The following is a 23213-nucleotide window of genomic DNA, read 5'->3' as shown; positions in this document are numbered from 1 at the left end:
TTTTCTGTCCTGACTATGTACATTGGATACATAGATGTAACACTCCTTGCTCTGACTTTACCAAATATGTACACCAGATATCCTTGACTGGCCTTCAAAACCTGATCCTACAGACTGCATTCAGTATATGGTATTTATATAAGGTCATTTTATATTTCCACATTAAACATTGTCATGGCTTAAAAATTGACTAAACTGCCATCTAGGATCTTCCCCCATACTAACTTTATATTGAGAGAAATTCTAATGGTTGAATTAGGAATTGAGCTATGGGGGTGTATTGGCTAATAGGACGTCACAGTAAGGTAACTTACAGGTTTCCTGAAAGTCATCTTAATCTGCCTTCTCATGGCATGAAAGAGGTTAGCAGGTGTGGTGCAGTTCAGGATTTGCCAGTTGGAGTTGTAGAGCTGCTGCACCACAAAGTCATGTGCTTCGATGTCCTGTCAAAATAAACAATACATCTTAGAAGTCTCAAAACAAAACACTAATTTCTGGCTTGTCTTCCAGGTAACTTCTAAATCTAAACGAATACCAAATTGAAAGTTGCATTAAATTAATTTGTATTAGTGACCAGTGATACACTGTACACAGAAGACTGTACACGTTGTAAGTAAAGTAAATACATTATATTTCTTTAAAGAGATATTCCGTTGGTTCCAGGTGATTGCTTGACAAACTTGCCTAATATTTTCTGCATATTAGTTATCATAAAATATTGCAATATTGATTTGGCAATCAATATGGGAAACAAAACCCATTTTTAGAGTTAGATCTATATCATAATATCACAGGAGCATTAATAAATTGACTTACTGGGATGATGTCAGGATCGTCAATGCTCATCTGTAAGAATCTCTCAAGGCGAGCGCTGGAGTGCTCGGGACCCTGAAACACAAGAAAATATGAAATATGGGTTAGTATGGGTTGTTGTTGTTGCTGGTGAAGCCCATTCTTGCTGGTCCCACACCTACTTAAAGACAAGAGAGGAAAAGAAAATCATGTTAATATGAAAAATAAGAAATGAAGACAAAGCAACAAATTGCTTTGATTTGTCTCAAGCAATGAAGAGATGATGTTACTGGTGATAATTGTCATAAGATTTTCACTTGTCATATTTTCAGTGACGATACCAAACTGTTTTTCTCTTCTTGGCATCGTACAAATTGGCCAATCAAATCGAAAGCTACAACAGTGCATTCTGATACTCTTTTATGCAAACGATTCACCACCTGATTCTCACATCTCTTCATTACTTGATGACAACCTGTATGTGCTTCTGTTGTCACGGCAACTATATTGTCACCTTCTCACCGTGGCCTGGTGGTGCTGCAGCTGTACATTACAGGTATGTGTCCATTCATCACTACTTACCAATTACAAGCCAAACGGTTAGATGTTCTATCACCGACAGCACTAACTTACAGAAAGTGTGAGAGCTGGGGAGAGTAATTTTATAAATAGGGGGTAAATCTCCGGTGAAAATAATCCACTCTCCAAAAATTAAAAAAAAGATGGGGGGGGGGAGACACTAAACTCACTTTTTCAGGGGGCTGATTTTGTTTTGTGTATTTTTTTTTATCACTACCAAGGGATTCAATAAATCCTGGTTTTCAAACAAGAGACAGTATTCAAGTAAATCTGATTGAAGACAAAGCTTCATTTTTTCTGTCCCCTTAATAATCATTTTTTCTGTCCCCTTTAATAAAACACATATCTACTGCTGTTAGGAGATTGCAGCATTCTAAATGCATTACCTTAAACAGACTTAGAGCGTAGGAGATCTCAGACCTTCAAATTTAAATCCTACGAATATGATAGCTGACTTGCACTTAGACAAGACATCATTAAGGGAACAACAAGCAGGGTATCTCAGGCAAACCAAATTACTTGATTTGGGTAATAGCAGGAGAGCAGCAAAAGCGTGCAAAAGGCTCGGATAAATTCACACTCAAAGAAATATCCTGATCAGACGAGGAGGGCCAGGCCTAAGGACGGAGAATGAAAGTCAGGGGGAGGATTAACTCTCTGACTGGATAATCAGGTGACAATGCATGAGTAAGGACATCTAAGGAAGGAACTTAAAAAAATAGTAATCAGAATTGCCATGACATCATCCAAGAGCCCCAATGAATTAGTAAAATTAGTGAACAATGGAAGAAAACTTGTTGTCAATTACAGACTAATGTAGTAATACTCACTGAGGTCTAAAACATTGAACAACCTTTCATCAGTGAACTGCTAACCTGAGATGGCAGGAACAAGCCTTTCTCTGTCCATGCAGGTCTGGGTGCTAGGCCCCACTCTGTCCATGCAGGGTAACTAGGCCCCACTCTGTATCTGCAAGTCTGGGTACTAGGCCCCACTCTGTATCTCCAGGTCTGGGTACTAGGCCCACCCTGTCCATGCAGGTCTGGGTACTAGGCCCCACTCTGTATATGCAGGTGTGGGTACTAGGCCCACCCTGTCCATGCAGGTCTGGGTACTAGGCCCCACTCTGTCCATGCAGGTCTGGGTACTAGGCCCCACTCTGTCCATGCAGGGTAACTAGGCCCCACTCTGTATCTGCAAGTCTGGGTACTAGGCCCCACTCTGTATCTCCAGGTCTGGGTACTAGGCCCACCCTGTCCATGCAGGTCTGGGTACTAGGCCCCACTCTGTATATGCAGGTGTGGGTACTAGGCCCACCCTGTCCATGCAGGTCTGGGTACTAGGCCCCACTCTGTCCATGCAGGTCTGGGTACTAGGCCCCACTCTGTCCATGCAGGATAACTAGGCCCCACTCTGTTCTGCAAGTCTGGGTACTAGGCCCCACTCTGTCCATGCAGGTCTGGGTACTAGGCCCCACTGTCCATGCAGGGTAACTAGGCCCCACTCTGTATCTGCAAGTCTGGGTACTAGGCCCCACTCTGTATCTCCAGGTCTGGGTACTAGGCCCACCCTGTCCATGCAGGTCTGGGTACTAGGCCCCACCCTGTCCATGCAGGTCTGGGTACTAGGTCCCACTCTGTATATGCAGGTCTGGGTACTAGGCCCACCCTGTCCATGCAGGTCTGGGTACTAGGCCCCACTCTGTATATGCAGGTCTGGGTACTAGGCCCCACTGTCCATACAGGTCTGGGTACTAGGTCCCACTCTGTTCCTGCCACTTCAGGCCTTGTACCAGAAACCAAGCTCTTCTCTGTTCCTGCCATTCCATTCTAATGTCTTGTATACCAGGCAAACCCCCATGCCCACACCTTCAGGTGGGGTTACCTGTTACCAATGCCAACCTAGTCCTTGGCCCCTATGCCCACAACTTCAGGTGGGGTTACCTGGTACCTTGTATACCAGAAAAAAATCCCACGCCCACAACTTCAGGTGGGGTTACCTGGTACCTTGTATCCCAGGCACAGCCCCATGCCCACAACTTCAGGTGGAGTTACCTAGTACCTTTCCCAACTTAGTTCTTGTCACTGAGGGATACCAAGCCTACCTTGTCCTTGAATAAACAGTAAGAAATAGAGGACTATTTCAGGCTGACCATCACCTTGACTTTGTGGACAAGAAAGACACCACTGATGAAGAACACACGATGAGTTGTAAGAGTAGTAAACAGTAACAAAGCGCAGCATGTTTACATGCACAAATATATGGAAATGTATAATTTACATACATGCATAAATTATGTAAACTGTACACTGAGATGGTAAGATATAAATTTCTCAAGATATAGCTGCGTTAGATGCTCTTTGTTTCGCCAGAACAGCAAAAGTTTATGTGACAATCTTGGTCAACAAGTTTACAATGCCACTTAAAGGCTGCAAGAGCCTTCATTGTTTGCCACAGTTTATATCTTGTTTAACATTGATATTACCAGCACTACCAAACTCAGTATACAGTTCACCTAAACATAAAGCATCCTGTTTGCTTGTGTTTGGCAACTAATAAGCATGTGATTATGTCCACTTACCATTCCTTCATAGCCATGAGGTAACATCATGACCAGTCCACTCTGCCTGACCCACTTTGCTTGACCACTGGATATGAACTGGTCGATGATACACTGAGCTGTATTGCTAAAGTCACCAAACTGCGCCTCCCACATCACCAAGGCGTGCGGATTGGTCATGGAGAAACCTAACTCAAAACCGAGGACACCAAACTCAGAGAGGGAGCTATTGCAGACAGTGTACTGGGCCTGTTCGGGATACAGATTGTTTAGGGGGTAATACCGCTTCTTGTCCACGTTCTGGTCGTGTAGGACGTGATGACGGTGGCTTTTGTAAGAAGAACAAATGGATCAGATGTGAATATCACTTTGCTATTTGCTGTCACTCAAATAAAAACCAGAAATATCTAACAAACCATGCCAATCCTCTGGTCTAAAAAATAATATGAATTATATCTATAGACACTGAGTGACAAAGACTCCAGATAGATGATCTTTCTTATTTATTTTAATGGCAGTGGTCTATATCTTTTCAACAGTTTTCATGGAATATATGAATCCTTCACATGTTATAAAGCAGTGTTTAATCTGCTACCATATTTAATAATTGCAGAATCATGACTTGCTATCAGAAAATGTCAAACCATTAACTGAATTATTATTTAAGCTGTTCAAATAAGGTGTGAGTATTCTCACTGCCCTGACCCTGTTCAGAGGAGGTAGAAACATTTTTCTTATCGGTAGAGGGGAGTACAAAGGTCATAGAATGTACCTGTAGACATTTGTGATGGTTACATCAGAAAGGCAACTACAAAACTGTCAGAATCATCAAGATATGCCATATATATGCCTCTTATGTTATTATGCATTTATTGTAATCACTTTGTAGGATTATGCCAATGCCATTCCCTGCCATTTTAAGTGAACATAATTTGCCCGGATAGAAGCAAAGATGAAGTGAAAAAATTCAGAGTAAGATAAATAAAACTTACCTAAAGGTGCCTCTTTCCACATCCTGACCACTCAGTCTAACGTGGTTGCCGTCCTTCAGCAAAGAACCAAACGCCAGGGCTTCACCCAATGCCCAATCAGCTTCCCTGTTATCTATCATTTTAGAGCGAGCCTTTAGGATTCTCTTGAGACCTGGAAATGAAATTACAGCTGGATTGATGAGGACTGCTAGCGATAGGAAAACTATCGCTTACAATGACTTACAATCATGCTACTTGTAGCATTTTGTTTAATATTAGCAATTATTGACTAAGTACTTTTTCCTGCATACATATGGCTAATAAACACTTTGACATCAATATATCAATGCAAACTAAGAAAACCAAACCTCTTTATGAAAATCTTGAGTACTTAAAAATTAGAACAGGCTACTTTCACTGGTTTAGCCATATATTTAACTAAGCTCTACTTTTTGAATGGCTCACAGAGCAATGTAAAATCTACCAATATGATTTTCATCACAAACTGAGAGCTCTTCAGAAATAAGAATGTTCAAATCATGCAGACCACAGATAACCGTCAAAAAAAAACCAAAACCGTAAAATGAAAAGCGCACCAGCATCACTAGAGATTATCTCTACAGATCAGCATAACCTATTTCGTGGAACTTTGTGAGCAGAAGAGATTGTCCAGCAGTGCTGCTGCAGGCCCTTAAGCATCCTACCATTGACAGTGTCTTAAGACTCTTAAGACTTCCTCCATCAAACCAACAACAACAAATCACGTATTAACCTGTGATGACATGATGCAAGACCAGACATATCACTGTCTACAGATAAATTCAAATCAGGAAAATTATTTCTACTATTCACCAAAGTTCTATCTTGAGAGCATTTATCAGAACCTTATAATAACCTTACCTCCATGAATGGTGAAATCTTCGGGTAACTGGCTAAACTTGCCTCCGATGTGAGCGAGTGTGTCTTCATCTATACCGGTGGAGGGATACTCCAGGGGGGTGTCTTTATCAAAGAACCCTGCAACAAGAAAAATATAAGTACAAATACCGGGATTATGATATACAAAACCACTGCTCTATAGCAGGGTGGGCACGAAATTGAACTTGAGAGTAAACAGTGAAAATTGATATCCAATCTGCCGGCTACTACACTTTAGGATTGAAAAAAACAGAAATATTACAATAAATGGAAACTAAAAGAGCAGGAAGAAGTAAATGTGTTTCATCCACCTTTCAATTGAAATATTCTACCATAAGTTAGCCCTATAGGCAAACCTCCCAAACTTTTTCCTTTCCCTTGTTCAGTCAATTCATTGTTTCACTTATTGACTTAATGATTTATCATTGGATCTAAACATTGCTCTGATATTATACAATGCAATTATGCAATACAATACAATTATACAAGGGAGTGTTAGCTCAGTGGTTAACGCCAGTGCCTTTCAATCATAAGGTCCCGAGTTCTAGTCACTCCAAGATTAATGTATGTCGTTCAGTTACAGAGTTGTTGACAATTGACAATTCATAATCAATTCATGGACGTTAAAATATGAATGTAAGAGACTGACTTCGGTCAGCTTGCGGCTTTGATAAGCCAATGATGGCTTCTTCACGAGTTCCTGCTTGCAGGAGGATCTAAAATACATACATACATACAATCCGCAGGTCGCATTTATAGGGATTTGAAAACCTTGTACGCGCAGGACTGAACTCAACTCCCCTGTGCTCTACAAGATCCAGACTCCCAAATTATCATGTCAACTCTTAACAAACAATTTCATTTCAGCCATAGATTCGATACTCTAATGTCACCAGTACTGTGAGCAAATGGAGTATTGTTTATAGTTTTGCCAGGGACTTAGATGGTTATGTCAAACAATAACTTGCACCTATCTCAAATGTAGATCACTGATTGGTCAAGTTATTGAATCTCCATTTCAAGTGAAAACCTGATAATAATAACCGTACCTGTCCACGGTGAGTCCAACCATTCAGCATTCTTTGTGTTTTCAATCTTCTTGGCATTCTGGTAGGCATCTTCACAAATCTTCTCATAATTGGCTTGTTCCTCCTAGATAAGTTAATGAAGACATAATCACTGCATCAATTCAAGTCATTTCTTATTTCATAAATTGGTAATTTCAGCTAAATCTCACCCTAACAGCTCTATCTTAGATCATCTCCAAGGTTACTAAGGAATCATTATAAGGTCTGACACTACATCTTCCTGTTCCCCTTTCCACTTCTACTCTTAATTCTATTCACATATCACTCCTCATATTTTCATTATTATATCTGCTACTGCTAATCATTTCTTGTACTATCGCTGCATTTTATCTTTCTTAAAATGCAGTTCCTTACTCAGTTAATTGTCAACTAACCTGTCTGTCTCACACCTGGAGATTCTCCCCTCTGATGGTCATTTCCTCTACTGATGAGTTTTAATCATACATACTCATTCATGACCTCACTCAGCAAAACCATTCAGTGCTCCAATCTAACACCCCACATAACACCTCTCCACACCCCCACATAACACCTCTCCACACCCCCACATAACACCTCTTATAAACCCCACATAACACCTCTCCACACCCCACATAACACCTCTCCACACCCACATGACATCTCTCCACACCCCACATAACACCTCTCCACACCCCACATAACACCTCTCCACACCCCACATAACACCTCTCCACACCCCCACATAACACCTCTCCACACCCCACATAACAATTCTTTACACTCCAGATAACCTTCTCCCTTTTTGTTCCTACAAGGACCTCATTCTTCAATACTGCATATCCTAACAGCTACCAAACATTTGATTGTTTGCCTTCATCCTTTAGTCCTCCTATACTGCTTCTATGGTTTTATCCCTACCACCCCCCTCTCCTGCCCCCCCCCCAATTCCTTATGTTCACCTAAGGAGTCATGATATCACCATTGATTCTTCCTCTTTTGCATTCATCCTCTCACCTCCTCTCCTTTGTTTCTATTTCCCTATGACATCTTCATATCTCTGTTACTACCGCCCCCACCACACCTGTCTCTCTTCACCCCACCTGCCCCTCGTCACCCCACCTGCCCCTGTTCATCCCACCTGCCCCTGTTCATCCCACCAACCCCTCTTCACCCCACCTGCCCCTTCTTTACCTTACCCATTTGTTTGTTTACCTCAAATTCCTGCTGGGTCATAATACCCTCCTCGATCTTAGCATCGGCATACATTTCCAATACTGACTTATGTTTCTTGATTGTCTTGTACATGAGTGGCTGTGTGAACATTGGTTCATCAATCTCATTGTGACCATTCTTTCTGTAACAAACCTGTCAAAACAGCAAAAATGAACAAGAATGAAGACATTGTGATGTGGTCTCTATGGTCAACAGAGTCACCGTAACGTGGTCAACACAGAAGCACAATGGATAGCAATTAAGACAATGTTGTCTGGATTATAAGCTCAATAGGGTTAAACTTAATTTGGTCACCCTCTCTAAAAGGAGGCTAGAAAATGTGTTCATACTAATAACATTACATCATCTCATTTTCCAGTGACTGTAAAGATGTTTTCATGACCTCAGCCCAATAACGGTTAAGCTTCATTTCGATCTAATGACAAAGTTTGTTGGCATAATAATTAACAATTAGTGTAATATTAGTAATTAGTATAATGTACATTACATGTTTGGGCTACTGTCTTGTCAGAATCAAATGGAATATCTACATCCTTCATGGAAATGGTGAAACCATCAGGTACGGTGTGTCCATGGTTTGATCCATAGCAAACAATCTTGAACATTATCACTTTATTATTCTGTTCTGGGATATTTGAACTTGTGAAAGACAGAAACTGTATCTTGCCAGAAGAAGTGACCTCACATGGTGCCCGCCCCCCAACCCCCCTTCCTGCCCCTTCATCACATTCTTATCAATGTTCTGCTCACTCAATGAATATTCTTCTTACCAAGTCAATGACAACATCACTGCCAAAATGACACCTCCACTGAGAAGCTACTTGACTGACATACATAACGGCCTCTGGATCATCAGCATTGACATGAAAGATTGGGGCATTGACCACTCTGGCCACATCAGTGCAGTAAGGCGAAGAGCGGGCTACACGTGGGTCAGTGGTAAATCCAATCTGAAACAAAAAATATCAACTTCATGAAAACATATCCAGTTTGGACAATATATTGGTAACTCCGGTCTCTATGGTAATCCAATGGCTGCCAAAGACTATAGTACACTCTCCAATCACTCACTGGCACATTTTATTAGTCTATATTAGTAACTTAGAATCTTTATGCCTCCTGTCAATGGCCAACTCAGATTATTACAGACATTTACATATTTATGATACAAGAGCAATCTTGCTTGCATTCCATAGAATTACCACATCCCCAATCTTCTTCACCCCTCCTGCAAAGTTCCAGATTTACTAAAATAGCAGTGCAAAACAATAGTGTTTACTGTGTTACCTGCTTCCCATGGAAGTACCTGCATGCTATGCAAGTACCTGCATAATATGTACCTGCATCCTATGTAAGTATCCCAGCAGAAAGAGATTGAATAAAAGGGAAGATGTCAGGGTTATACAGAAAAGGGGGTATGTGTGTTCAGTGCAATCTCACACAAATGAGTGTGGTCCCTAATATCCCAGCCACCAACATGTATTTCTTACCAGTTTAAATTTCATCAAAACTTGCAACTTGTTCAACACAGCTTGATATGATATTTTGTGGGAAATTTTTTCATGCCATGCAGTTTTGCACATATGGCGATGAATGGGCATTAAGTTACCATAATATGGTGAAAGTTAACGACACACACAATACAGTGAAACTGTCAATGGTGCACTTGCATATGTTCCTTTCACTAGTATACACTGTACATGATGTTGTAACACACAGAGCAAGTAGTTAACCTGTGTACTGTTGCATTTAAGATAACAGATCTGTTTTATGTTCTGTTCCAATGACAATATTTTGTGTACTTAGGAAGGAAAACCTCCACATTAATTACAATTATCCGTACCAACTGTTTCTACTGACATACAATTTTGAAATGTAGTCTTCAAGTTTCATAACAATAATAATACAAGCATCCTTGAAGTCCATCACCATGGTGACTGCTAATAAATCATGGCAGAGTCTATACAAATGTATCATATTGCATTAAAAAATAAACACTCATCCATGAGAGATAGTACAGTTAGAGAATTCCACACTACCCTCCACACCAGCATAAAAACATAAGTTATAGCTGTATGGTTTTAATGTCAAGGTTTCATAACACCCTAAATTGCTATAACAGACTGCAGTATTTAACTGTGTGATACAGCATTGATCACTATTAATTGGTAATAGCATTAACATCAATGCAGATAATATACATGACAGAACGAGAAATAGCATTTATCAGTATGAACATGTACATGTTTGTATATGTACATATATGTACATGTTTGTACGTATGTACATGTATGTACATGTTTTTTACATGTACATGTTTGTACATGTATGTACATGTACATGTTTGTACATGTATGTACATGTTTATACATGTACATATTTGTACATGTATGTACATATTTGTACATGCACATGTTTATGTATGTACATGTTTATGTTTTTACATGTTTGTACATGTACATGTTTGTACATGTACATGTATCCATCACTCAGTTCTCTTAAAAGCACATAGACAATTGTAGATGTTGAAATAATGTGAGATGATTGCAAGCAAACTATATAACAGCTGGATGAGGCACCAAAGTAATGCCTCCTAACATGAAAATAGAATAACATGAAAAAGTTCTAAGCTTGTTGCATTCACATATTAACAGATGTCGCATCTTTCGAAAAGAACGTTTACCCTTGGCTTAAAAACACTTTCCAAGAACTCACGCCTGGCCTGTTGTACATATAAATTGCAAATGGTTGACTTAGGAATTGCTATTTTCATTAATCTACTTTGCCAGCATAACAGTGCATGTTTGGGGAAAGACTTGAGAGTGTTTATAGGATACATTGCCCTGGTTAGTTACTTTAGTTGGAATTAACATATATGGGAATGTAGTTGTTTCAGTGAAACATAACCAGTATGATCACACGGAATAGATCTAATACTTGCTTCTTTATCCTTACCTGATTGTTGACAACAATGTGGATGGTTCCGTGAGTGGAATATTCCGGTAAATCAGACAAATGAAAGGTCTCATAGACGACACCCTGTCCACAAAATGCAGCATCTCCATGAATTAGGACACTCATCACCTGAAGAGAGAAACATTAACAGACCATCAGTATCACAATAGTAACAAAATTAATAGAGTAACACTGGTTTTCAGGGCTAGATATAAAAAATACAAAAACATGAACATAACAGTACAGTACATAACCAGAACAACACTTGATTTCAGAAATGGAGATCAACGTGAATATTAACAGAACAATACATCACTTGCTTTCAGGGTAAGAGATCAACATAATATGAACAGAACATTAACAGAACTCAACTTGCATTCAGAGCTGATGATAAACAAGAACATTAACAGAACACCTGATTTTAGTGATTAATTGCTAACAATATGATACAACAAACAGTTATTAAATTAAAAGATTAAAACAGCACAATATCAAAAAGAGACTCCTTTGAACTCAACACTATTAAGAAAAATATTTAAAAAAATCCTTTCATATCACTGATTATTTTAAAGAAGGTAGTGACTATATCTCTTAGCCATCATGACTATACAAACCTACTAGTACAATGTGTACATGCAATGTACAATGTGTACTAGTACACATATCACTAGTGTACTAGTACATTGTACTAGTTGTGTAACTAGTACACTAGTTACATTGTACTAATTAATGACTTAAAACTCATCTTTTCATCATGTACTATATTGACTGATCTTGTTTTAGTTTGTTTTAATCTTGTTTATATTAGTTTCATTAATTGATTGAGCAATTGATTAATTTATTTATTTTGCTTTATACCTCTGTATGTTTCTTATGTGTGTACTTCTTAAGGTTTTACTATAGTCCCAATGTAAAGCGCTTTGATATATTATTTCATGTAAAGCGCTAGATAAATATGTATTATTATTACCATCACGTTATTCTGTGACTACATAATTCTTTCATAAACCTACAAGTAGTAGTTCTTATACCAAGAGATGTTCAAGAGGCACGTTTTCAACGAGCACATTAAACCATTGCCCATTAGAACTAAACTTACTTGTCAGCACACTATACCTCAATGTGCCAGTTGACCCAGTTAATCACATGATGTGTGATAACCAGAAAAAAGAGAAGGTTCCAAATTCAATAGTGACAGCAAAGAAACAACCTTAAGAACATCCTTACCTATGACATTTGCCAAACCAAGCTAGTTTATTTCTATTTTGGGAGTGTAAGCGGTACGGCACATTTAATGATTAAGAAACATCCAGTGCCATCAATTTACAAGTCATCATACTAAACAGAAATCAATAATAGCAGCTATACTTGCACTCTGGGTTTGTTTTCATCTTTTCTTTACTATGCAAGTTTACCCTCTCAAGATATTCCTGCATTCTTTTGGTAAATCTCTGAACATTACCAGAGAAGATACTCTTGCTTAAATAGTTTAATCTATGACATCCAGCTGTCACAAACAATATTCCTTTAAATACTCTCTAAAACTAAGTAAACAGTAAGAACGATCTCCAAAAGTTTTGGAGTTTTTTTCTTTTTTTTTAATTCATTCAATTGAATGATCACAACACCTGCAACAGTTTATGTGTTATAATGGAACAACATCACATATTAGCAAGAAATTGTCTGCCAGAAAACTTGACGTAGGAGTATATCAAGCAATGAACATGAACATTGGCAGAGACTTGAGACAGAAGCAGCCAATTAAAACTCAACAACATAACAACTTATCAAACTGGAGATTGTTAATAGATTGTTTACTTTCAACTGCCTGCATTTTAAGACTTTTGTTGTCATGGTAACCGCCATTGTAGCCAAATTCAATCAGGTTTTGGTAGTGACATCTGCTTATCATTCTTCTGTAACTTATACAATTGTACATTCAATGCCAAGCATAAATAAATAGGGGTTTCTTTCAACAGAGGTTTGGTTTCCATGGCATCATATTACATAGATTTAATATCAGGAGAGAGGCAATTCAGGCTACTGATAGTACAATACATCTTACTCAGGGTAGCTTGACAGATGTTATATTACAGATACTGCACACAGAACCAGAAGAATTGTTTTGTGTATCTGTACATAAGCAATACTGCTGGCTACATCAATACAGAAAGGAAGTTTGAACATTTAAAATGCTGGAATGAAAACCTATTTTGATGTATATGTAACAGAACAGTAAAACAAACTATAACATGAAAGGATTATGTTTTGGAGTGTAGGGCAGTGCCAGAACATCTGTAGTTGGTAAACAAGTTTCAGGGACAATATGGATAAGAGGAGAGAGTTTCACCTCCACAGAAATGTTTAGCACAGAGTTGCTAGTGCACCATTTGACTAATGGGCCTCAATAGTAGCTTAGGTCATCCACCTTTGATAGAGCCACTTAGCCTTTTACCATCTGTGTCACCTCCATAGACAGAAGTATTCAGCCATGCCTTACTTGTGAACCATTTTATTAATAAGAAACAATGATGTCACAGTTTGTCCACCCTTGTCAATGTCACTTACCCTCTTTCCATCTGTGTCCCCCCTCATCCCCCCCCCCCGGTAAAACTGTTCAGCCCTGCCTTACTTGTGAATCATTCAATTAATAAGATACAATGATGTCACAGTTTGTCCACCCTTGTCAGAGTCACTTACCCTCTTTCCATCTGTGTCCCCCCCTCACCCCCACCCCCCCCCCCCGGTTAAACTGTTCAGCCCTGCCGTACTTGTGAACCATTCAATTAATAAGATACAATGATGTCAGTTTGTCCACTCTTGTCAGAGTCACTTACCCTCTTTCCATCCGTGTCCCCGCGGTAAAACTGTTCAGCCCTGACTTTACCCTGCACCACAGGGTCAGCAGCCTCTAAGTGGGACGGATTGGCTACTATTGCGATATTGATGTCTCTCTTGCTGATGTGGTTGACCCTAGTCAGCGACATTCCAAGATGGTATTTAACATCACCTGAACCCTGGCGAGATGAATCAACCAAGAATAGTTTGTCAAGCATCACTTCAAAAGTCTCATTTAACCATAACCTCAATAGCTATGACAATACATAAATGTATATACAGTGACATCGAATACCGTATTTGATGGTATCTCCTCTCATTTCTTTCTGGAATATCATCACCCCCTTCCCCCCCACTTCTTATTTGGCACTTTTAAGGCCTAAAATAAAAATATACACTTTCTAACTTTTGGTAGCTGAAAAAGCACACGATTGTAATCAGATGCAGCAAACACTACACAATAAGCAACAGAAATGTGAAATATTATTATTCGTCTGAAACAGAACTGATATGAGCTACGACAATGAACACTGCATCCACGTATATATACCAATCCACATATAGATACCAACCTTGACTGAAAGAAGTCAGTAATTACAAAGGTGCAGTTATTCCTTCTTCATTCATAACGAGAGAGAGCAGGTGTTCTCATAATTAAATCACTGGGTGTCAGATGCCCTCATTTTAACTTCCATTTAGGTCATAAACCTCACTCATATTAAGACATCTTTCTCAATCTCTATCAACTTTTCAAGCTCCACATTCCAATTCACTCATGAACCATGAAAAAAACTAGCCCTCTCATTGAAATTTAAGAATTCAGCTGGTAACAAACAGAATGCAAAACTCATTACTGCTCAAAATACTTTCTGTATAGAGTCATTGAGAACCTTGAATTAGAAGTTGCAAGATTTGGTTTGCAGCCAGAAATGAGAGCCATATATTTTAATGTCATCCATCACTCAAATATTGTTACCTTTGCAGTCACTTGGAATCTCATTTGTGCTTAGGAACTATTTACAGGAAACTTTACCACAATGGGGAGAGTGGAGGAGAGACACAAAGAGAGCTCCAACTGGGCAGATTACATCACTGACTGTCACATGGTCCCCTTTATAGATTACATCACTGACTGTCACATGGTCCCCTTTACAGATTACATCACTGACTGTCACATGGTCCCCTTTATAGATTACATCACTGACTGTCACATGGTCCCCTTTACAGATTACATCACTGACTGTCACATGGTCCCCTTTACAGATTACATCACTGACTGTCACATGGTCCCCTTTATAGATTACATCACTGACTGTCACATGGTCCCCTATACAGGTTACATCACTGACTGTCACATGGTCCCCTTTGTAGATTACATCATTGACTGTCACATGGTCCCCTTTATAGATTACATCACTGACTGTCACATGGTCCCTTTTACGGAGTAAACATCTTTTTACCAATTAGAAGTGATTACTGCATTACTTGTAAATAATTAATATGCAGGAGACTGGGTAATTGTGTGAAGGATTGAAAAAATACCTCATCTGTTGGTTCCAACTTTGAGTCAAACTGACAGAAAATGCTCTCCAAAGGCTTACGGGCAACATTGGCCAGGACATTAAGACGTCCCCTGTAAAAGCAGAAAGAACATAGTCATGAACATAAATATAGAAGAAACAACATAGCAACAACTAACAACAATATATTTTATAGTTATTGTAAACACTAATGGATGCTTTTTATGGTTCTATTGGAACTGAACTACAAATGAACCAACCAGCCAAGCGGCCTTGCTTCTTGATTAAAACATGACACCTACTGAATATACGAAGGAACTCGGAGGTGCAAGAATTCAGTAAATTAGATATCAAGGCGATTTTCCACTCCATGTTTGAGACAGTCCTAAATGTCAATTATTTCATGAGCAAGGATGTCTGAGAGGACGAAGCATGGGTAAAGTTACCACCATCAATCGTTATACCTTGTCTGCAAGCTACAAATATCAAATGCAAACATTACGTTAAACACAACTTTGTACAGAGAAAAGTATAAACACATATATTGCAACAACTTTCCCTCAACACTACAAACTAGTCGCAACAGAGATAATGAGATTTAAGCAGATATTACCAGAGACTTGATTTAACTGTATTAAAAGTACCTACTAGAAGTACCACAGTTGGCTGCAATATCCCAACATAAATTCAAATTTGTAAAGTCATCAATTTATCACAATAGCAAGTATTTTTCTACAAACTAGTTTGTTGATCGAGAAAGCATACAAGGCAAGATGGTTTGAGGATCTATTAAGTAAAAATAACCTCCCCCCCACCCCCCTCCCCCTTCCACATAATACTTCCAAGAGCCAAATTTGTATACCATCATGAAATAACTGCATGTTGCACACAAGACATACTTACCGATGGGGCATGCCGAGGACAAAGCTCTCCACTCCCTGTCCAGAACACTCGTCAATGATGGCCTTCAAGGAAGGAATTAGGACTTCACATCCCTCCAAACCAAATCTCTTCTCTGCCGACCACTTACGAGCTAGAAACTCCTCAAACCTGACATGATTTACAAGAGTATTTGAATGTTTATCAGCAGGATGATCAGACATTGCTTACAACTAACAAACAATTTAGTCAAACATGACACTGTCAAGCATGGAACTACATTTACCTAACATGGTTCTCCTTAAACAGTAGAAGAAAGAAATATTTAGGTGGAGGATAAATACGGTTATGTGCTAGATATTTGTTGTGACCTGTATTGAGAACGTATGTCTAGCTGTACATCTGGCATTAACACTGAGACCTTTTATTACGGATCTTCCCAAATAATCTGCATTGTAACCACTTCATACATTTTTTCACACAATTTTAATGATGTCATTAACACAGGTTGTGAAAGATTTCGACTGTATAACTGCATCAATGAGGATCAATATATGTACATTAATATTAAAACCAACTTTACTATATAAATGTGCGAGATTTTACTGCCTATGTTATTTGTCAGTACTGCCTCTTAGTAGTTTTTCATAGTCTTTGCCAACCACTACCCATCTCCAAGTAATCCCTTCCATTTGAAGGCAGCACAGGATGTTTTCCTGTACCAAAAGGCTGCCTACCTACAGGAGCCCGGAGGTGCCATAAATTTCTTCTCTTTAACATACTTGCCACCATCGAGAACTCCCAACCCCCCCTCCCCCTCCCACCAAGCCTCTCCATGGCAGCAGTCATCACACTTGAAGCATTTCACTTACTTAATAGACCTAATGAGTCTCTCCAGTACCAAACGTTTGTCCATCTTGGTGAATTGGATGATGCCCGGGGTCTCAAACTTCTTTCGTATCCAATCACACTTTTGTCGGTCGTTGATGAACATGTACTCCACGCCTATGCTACTGCAATAAACACTCTGGAAACAAATGACAGATCGCCATCAGCTACGAGTAAACAACTTTATCAAGACTGCTGGCAACCACTTGATTTACAGACGGGTACAGTTTAGACAAATTGACCTAAATTGAATTTCCTGAGCTCTTCTCTATTTGATCATCATTTCTTTTTTCTTTCATTTTCTATCAGCTTTTGCTTCGTCAGTTTCATAAACTATACATACAGTACAACAAACAAAGCTAGTATATAAGCTAAGCATGATGTCTGCTACTCGGTGATACATATCTGTGGACTCTTTTCAAACTGATATCAGGAGTCTACAATGATGAAGACTTAGCAAGCCTGTTCTTTACCACCACATTGAGGGCCTCATAGCTAATCCAGTCAACATTTTCCTTCACCAGTTGTTACTTTCAAATTCTTCTATGTAGATGTTTAGTAAGTAATACACGACCCACTTTTGTCTTTATATCCTAATCAATATTGAACCCAATCAACACAAGGTTTAAAAATATTTTAAAGTCTCCAAATTCAAACAGCCTGCTCTGTTTTGCAGGAATTAAGGGGCTACCAGTAGGGTTATAATAAATCACTACAGTATATACAATAATAATAGTCTTCATTTTTTTTAAAGTCGTATAGTTAAATTCATAGATTTTCTATCGTTAGTACTATTGGTACAGTATACGTCCGTACACAAGTTCTGTACATTAAGTGTTTACTAATGTCACATGTGATGGTCAGATATGTCGTCAATGAGAACAAAATAACATGAATACCGTCAACATATGTAGTAGTTGAGAAGACATGAGAATACAAACCTTTAATTGATACCACTAACTTAATGAAGGTTTTTAATGAGCAAACAAGTGTAATCCTGCTCAAGCTTTACCTCTAGCCTTCTGATGATTTCTCTTAAAGGTAGGGCCGTCTCTTGCCCCCCTATGAAGGTTGTCTGGGGTAGCGTGAATATCCTCTCCATGTCAGATGCATCTGTAGGTTAAAAACAATTTCACTTTGTTGGTAGCATCTGGGTATAAATACAGGATGATAAATTTAATAAAACCTTCAAATGTAAAACATTTCCAAGACAGTCTTCTAATGTAATCTAGGTTTAAATAAACAAAAAAAAAAGGCTTTAATATTTTAACCACCCTATCAGAAATTTCATCTGTTTGCTTTGTCAAATAAGATGGTAGGGAGCAAGGGAGTGTGTATGTAGTGTGATATCATATATAGCCTACAGTCAAGAATACCTGCATCAGTTTAATTCCATAACGACAAGTAGATTAAAATCAGCTTTTTAATTAATTTAGAAAATTTACATAATACATGCACACACACTGAATGCATTCATATTTACAGGAGCAAACCCACAAAGAGAATTACTGTAATCTGTTATATGCATGAAACCTGTTAAATTTAATAAATACAATGTTCAAAACAAGGATTAATTCACCAAAATATCCAACATTGGCAGGTGAAATCTTTCAACTATTGATTAAACATAGAGGACCTCTTTATTTCAGACAGAAGTTGAGTATGTGACACGAAACAGCTGATTGTGATAACGAGATAGTGGATTGACTATCAGTTGGAGGAATTGATGTTTGTTAGGAAGAGTGGGATCTGGGGTCTGGAACTGTTACTTTTTCATTTACCAAGTTATTTTATTATCTATATATTATATAATGAGCTTACAATTTCTTCATATGTGATAGCTGCTGAAAAGTACCCTTATCACCAAAGTGTATGGAGCCATTCAACCATAGTTATGAATACTGTATAACTCAATCACACCCGTAAATCAACAATAACTACAAAAAGTACTGGGTGAAAATGGCATTTATTAATTACTTAAGTAATGCAGTTAATAGTTAACACAACATCAGCAGTGAGAAATCCATTTGTAACCAATTAAAAAAAAAAAAAAAAATGATTTCACATTCTTAACGCTTACAGAATGTTTCAACCAAGGTTACCTTTGTTAACAGAAAAGAGAGGAAGGATATTAGGTGCTGAGAGGAAATGATGAGGCAAGGCAGCAATCAGGAACATGACGTTATAAACAACACTGTGAAGAAATCTTATACATCAACATAAACAGCTACTGACCATGGTAGGCTTACTAATAACTAATATATCAACATAAACAGCTACTGACCATGGTAGGCTTACTAATAACTTATATATCACCATAAACAGCTACTGATGACCATGGTAGGCTTACTAATAACTAATCTATCACCATAAACAGCTACTGACCATGGTAGGCTTACTAATAACTAATACATCACCATAAACAGCTACTGACCATGGTAGGCTTACTAATAACTAATATATCACCATAAACAGCTACTGACCATGGTAGGCTTACTAATAACTTATTGCATTCTCAACAAGTTCCATCTCTTGAGGGGGGTTTCAAATTATTAGTTCAAAATTATTCCATTAAAACCTACGTATATAACCAACATACTATACAGTTTTGACCGACAATAATTATGTAATGTGTGACCAAGTATAAAGGCACTCCCAATTTCAATGCAAACAGATAACCAATCAAAATTTCCAGATTTCAGTCTGAAAACAAATTTATTTCTAACCAAATAAGAGATTTAAGAGCTGTAAATGTATTTTTGAACTTTTTGAAGATGTGTAGAAGGAATTGATGGGAGAGGGAGGTGTGATGAACTGAAACCAACCAAGACTAAAGAGAGGTACGTAGGATGTGATATCAAGCATGTCTGCCAAAGAACTGAAAGCCTGATACCATGATAGAAATACTGCACATATTTAGTTGTATTGCACAACACAGGTCTGTGCGTCAAAGGTTGGATGGACATATTAATGAATTACAGTTAGGCCTAGGCTTCCATCCTATCACAAATATAGATATACCTGTATACACACAATAAGATATACCAGATCTGTAGTAACAGATGTTCAATTCCCTTTGGTAATAAGTAAACAGAAAATCACAAGTCATAGTTACTGTGATCATCCAGTTGTGTGTCTTTCTCAAAGTCACTGATGTAGTTAAGTACAATATTTCCTAAGCTCAGCTACTTCTTGCCAGCATGGGAATTAATATGTAATTAACGTAGAGTATGCATGTATCTCTATGTTAATTAATATGCTTTTAATATGCTCTTAAAGATGGATGTTACAATTGATTTTATTCTGTTCATAACAAATCCCCTGTAGTGTTCGCTTGAGGAGAATAAAGTTACTTACAATAAGATGTTCACTTAACAAAATTGTTTTCAAGGATTCGGTGTCACCTATTCCAGTAAATTGATATTCCAAAATAATATTTAGGGACAGCTTAAGGTGGAGATTAGTATGATTAGTTTGTATTATAAATAAACAAACACCAAAGGCATAGGAAATTTATTATTTGTAGAACTACTAACTATAATGGTTAGTAATAATAACCAAAGTTAAACCAAGACTATGAATGCAAATGAATAGTAATAACTAATACATACGTTACATGTAATTGTGACAAGTGCAAATTGACTTGTGTTTGTTCATTGGCTGTTTGGTATTAAGAAAGCCCCCCCCCCCCCCTCCCCCGACTTTATAGATGTTAGCTGACTTAAGCCTTCTAATATGTAATTCTTGGAGTAATGGTACATGAACTTAAGTTATAACTATTAGAAACTGAATATTTGGTAAGCAATCTAAGAGTTTTAAGGTTTAATGAATTCTACATCCTTCCCAACCAGTCATAGACAGTACTGTAACCAATGCAGTGACATAGCTATAGAGATGATATAACGGCACTGTAAAGGTGGAAGCATTCTGTTCTCTACAGTGTAGTAAGATCACTATGCATTCAATTGAGAGGGAAAACAGCAGCATTGCCTATGATTCAGCTGTTACATTGTTGCTGTGGATATAAGCAAGGATTAGGAACCTGAGCAATTCTTCCACTCCCTTCAAATCAACCTGAAACCCGTCGCCATTGGAGAAGTAGTAGAGTTGTGGTTTCCTATTTTTGTGACCTTATTTGAGCTGTTAATTTGCAGATATCCTGCATACAATCACCTGGCTTGCTCCATCTGCTTCCATGTGACTTACAGGGAGACTGAATCTTATGGTTACTCCACAGGAACTGTCTTGAATTTAGAGGGGAGGAATCACTTTCAGTCAGTAGAAAGTCTGGCAGCCTAGGCTGTACCATTCAAGGTGTTGGAGTAATACTTCCATACTAGAAGCAGGCTAGCTCAAACAAGCTAGGACCAAGCCATGGTACAGTAGGAAGTTGGAACCAATACAAAGTCTAAGAATGGAAACTAGATCCTTGAAGTTGAGGCATACAACTTCCAGTGCTTCATCCAAAGGTATATCAATAAATCATTCATTAAAAACTCAATATTATTGGCAATACACCACTAGCTACCTTAAACCAGGGGTTCTCAATAGGCACCCTACATATTGACCCTTTAACTTAGACCTTAGGTTTGCACATTCCACTAGCCAACACTGCACATTGATCAATCTACGTAGGTACAGCAACACTATGTCTGGCTATTTGCCCAAACCAACATCTCGGTAGAAAATGGAGAACCCTATGACTAGCAGTGTCTACAACTACACACACACATATACATATATATATATATATATATACATATAAATATATATATATATATAAATATAAATATATAGATACATATATAGCAGTGTCTACAACTACACACACATACATATATATATCTATGTTTATATAAATATATAATTATAAATATATATATATATATATATATAAATACATAGATATATATTTATATACATATATATATATATATATATATATATATTATATATATGTTTACATCCAGGCCCATACAACTGTGACACTCCCTTTGTGATATATCTTATCACTTGTGTTCTCTGTCCTGACATACAGTATATTGGCCAACCCTCCACTCCTTTTCATATACTATAGTATATAATCACAATAAGCACAATCAGACTCAACAAAACCAGTTTTCCAGTGGCTGAACATTTTAATATTCCACAACACAATATCGAGTGTCTTAAGTTTGCCATAATCCTGGGTAACCTCTCTGACCATAATAAAAGAAACTTGAAGGAAGTCGAATTGATCCTTAAAGTACATTCACACTGTCATGGTCTCAATAAGGAAATGGCTTTTCTTTCCGGGTTCAAGCACTTTGAGCAGTCTGTGGGCTTACGGTAGACTAACATGATTTCGATCCCAATTTTTACACCTGAAGAAGGACCAGGGCGTCCGAAAATTTGTGTAGCATGTAGTAATATCTATTCTAAATACTATGTTGGATTTAAAGGCATTACATGTTGTTTTTGTATGTATATTTATTTATATTTATATATATATGCTAGTGTGAACTTACCAGTCATCATCTTAAGGGATGTATAGGCCTACATATCTATACAGTGTATATCCTGGGTAAGGAACAGTGCAACAGAACCCAACTGTGACAAAGGTCCACAACATATACAAAGAACATTGAGCACTGGAATTACAAATTAAATATTGACAAGACAGGAACAACACTGACTTGCAAATGTTATCAAATCACCATAGAAATCACACCAAAGTAACTGAATGAACCAAAAAAGTAATAAATGAACTGAAACCAAGTTCTTGATGAATTTTGTTTCTCCCTGTGCTTATGAATACTTTTACCAAGATGATATCAGCAACCTTAATGATCATATCAACAAATGAAAATTAACAAACTTCTGACAGGATTTTACAGGTGATGATATGCTGTACTGTATTGCTGTGTGACAACTCCAACCCCAATAGAAACAAATATACACTGAAACTACTCTATTTCTTAGGTGTTAGGTGTTTCCATTTCTCTGTGCCTCTGCAATGGCAGGAAAGATACAGAGGCCAAAGCAGGTTATA

The 23213-nt window shown here is 37.9% G+C and overlaps 1 protein-coding gene across 2 annotated transcripts in view; it reads right to left on the bottom strand.

Annotated features, from left to right (window-relative positions):
* Positions 1-23213, bottom strand: part of LOC139968565 (2-oxoglutarate dehydrogenase complex component E1-like) — a 48471-nt gene that overhangs the window by 4600 nt on the left and 20658 nt on the right. For both annotated transcript variants that reach the window (XM_071972654.1, XM_071972652.1), the window contains exons 4-17: positions 18195-18295; positions 17167-17321; positions 16319-16465; positions 15438-15528; positions 13895-14074; positions 11058-11186; positions 8873-9052; positions 8082-8234; positions 6870-6972; positions 5803-5919; positions 4924-5074; positions 3953-4259; positions 817-888; positions 315-443 (exon numbers count right to left, since the gene is read on the bottom strand). In XM_071972654.1, coding sequence (XP_071828755.1) covers positions 315-443; positions 817-888; positions 3953-4259; positions 4924-5074; positions 5803-5919; positions 6870-6972; positions 8082-8234; positions 8873-9052; positions 11058-11186; positions 13895-14074; positions 15438-15528; positions 16319-16465; positions 17167-17321; positions 18195-18295 — 2015 coding nt within the window. The remainder of the gene's footprint in view (positions 1-314; positions 444-816; positions 889-3952; positions 4260-4923; positions 5075-5802; positions 5920-6869; positions 6973-8081; positions 8235-8872; positions 9053-11057; positions 11187-13894; positions 14075-15437; positions 15529-16318; positions 16466-17166; positions 17322-18194; positions 18296-23213) is intronic.

The sequence above is a fragment of the Apostichopus japonicus genome, chromosome 6 (assembly GCF_037975245.1).
Source record: "Apostichopus japonicus isolate 1M-3 chromosome 6, ASM3797524v1, whole genome shotgun sequence".
In the NCBI taxonomy this organism is placed as follows: Eukaryota; Metazoa; Echinodermata; class Holothuroidea; order Aspidochirotida; family Stichopodidae; genus Apostichopus; species Apostichopus japonicus.
The sequence above is the reverse complement of the archived record's forward strand: the minus strand, read 5'-3'. Positions and strand labels throughout refer to the sequence as shown.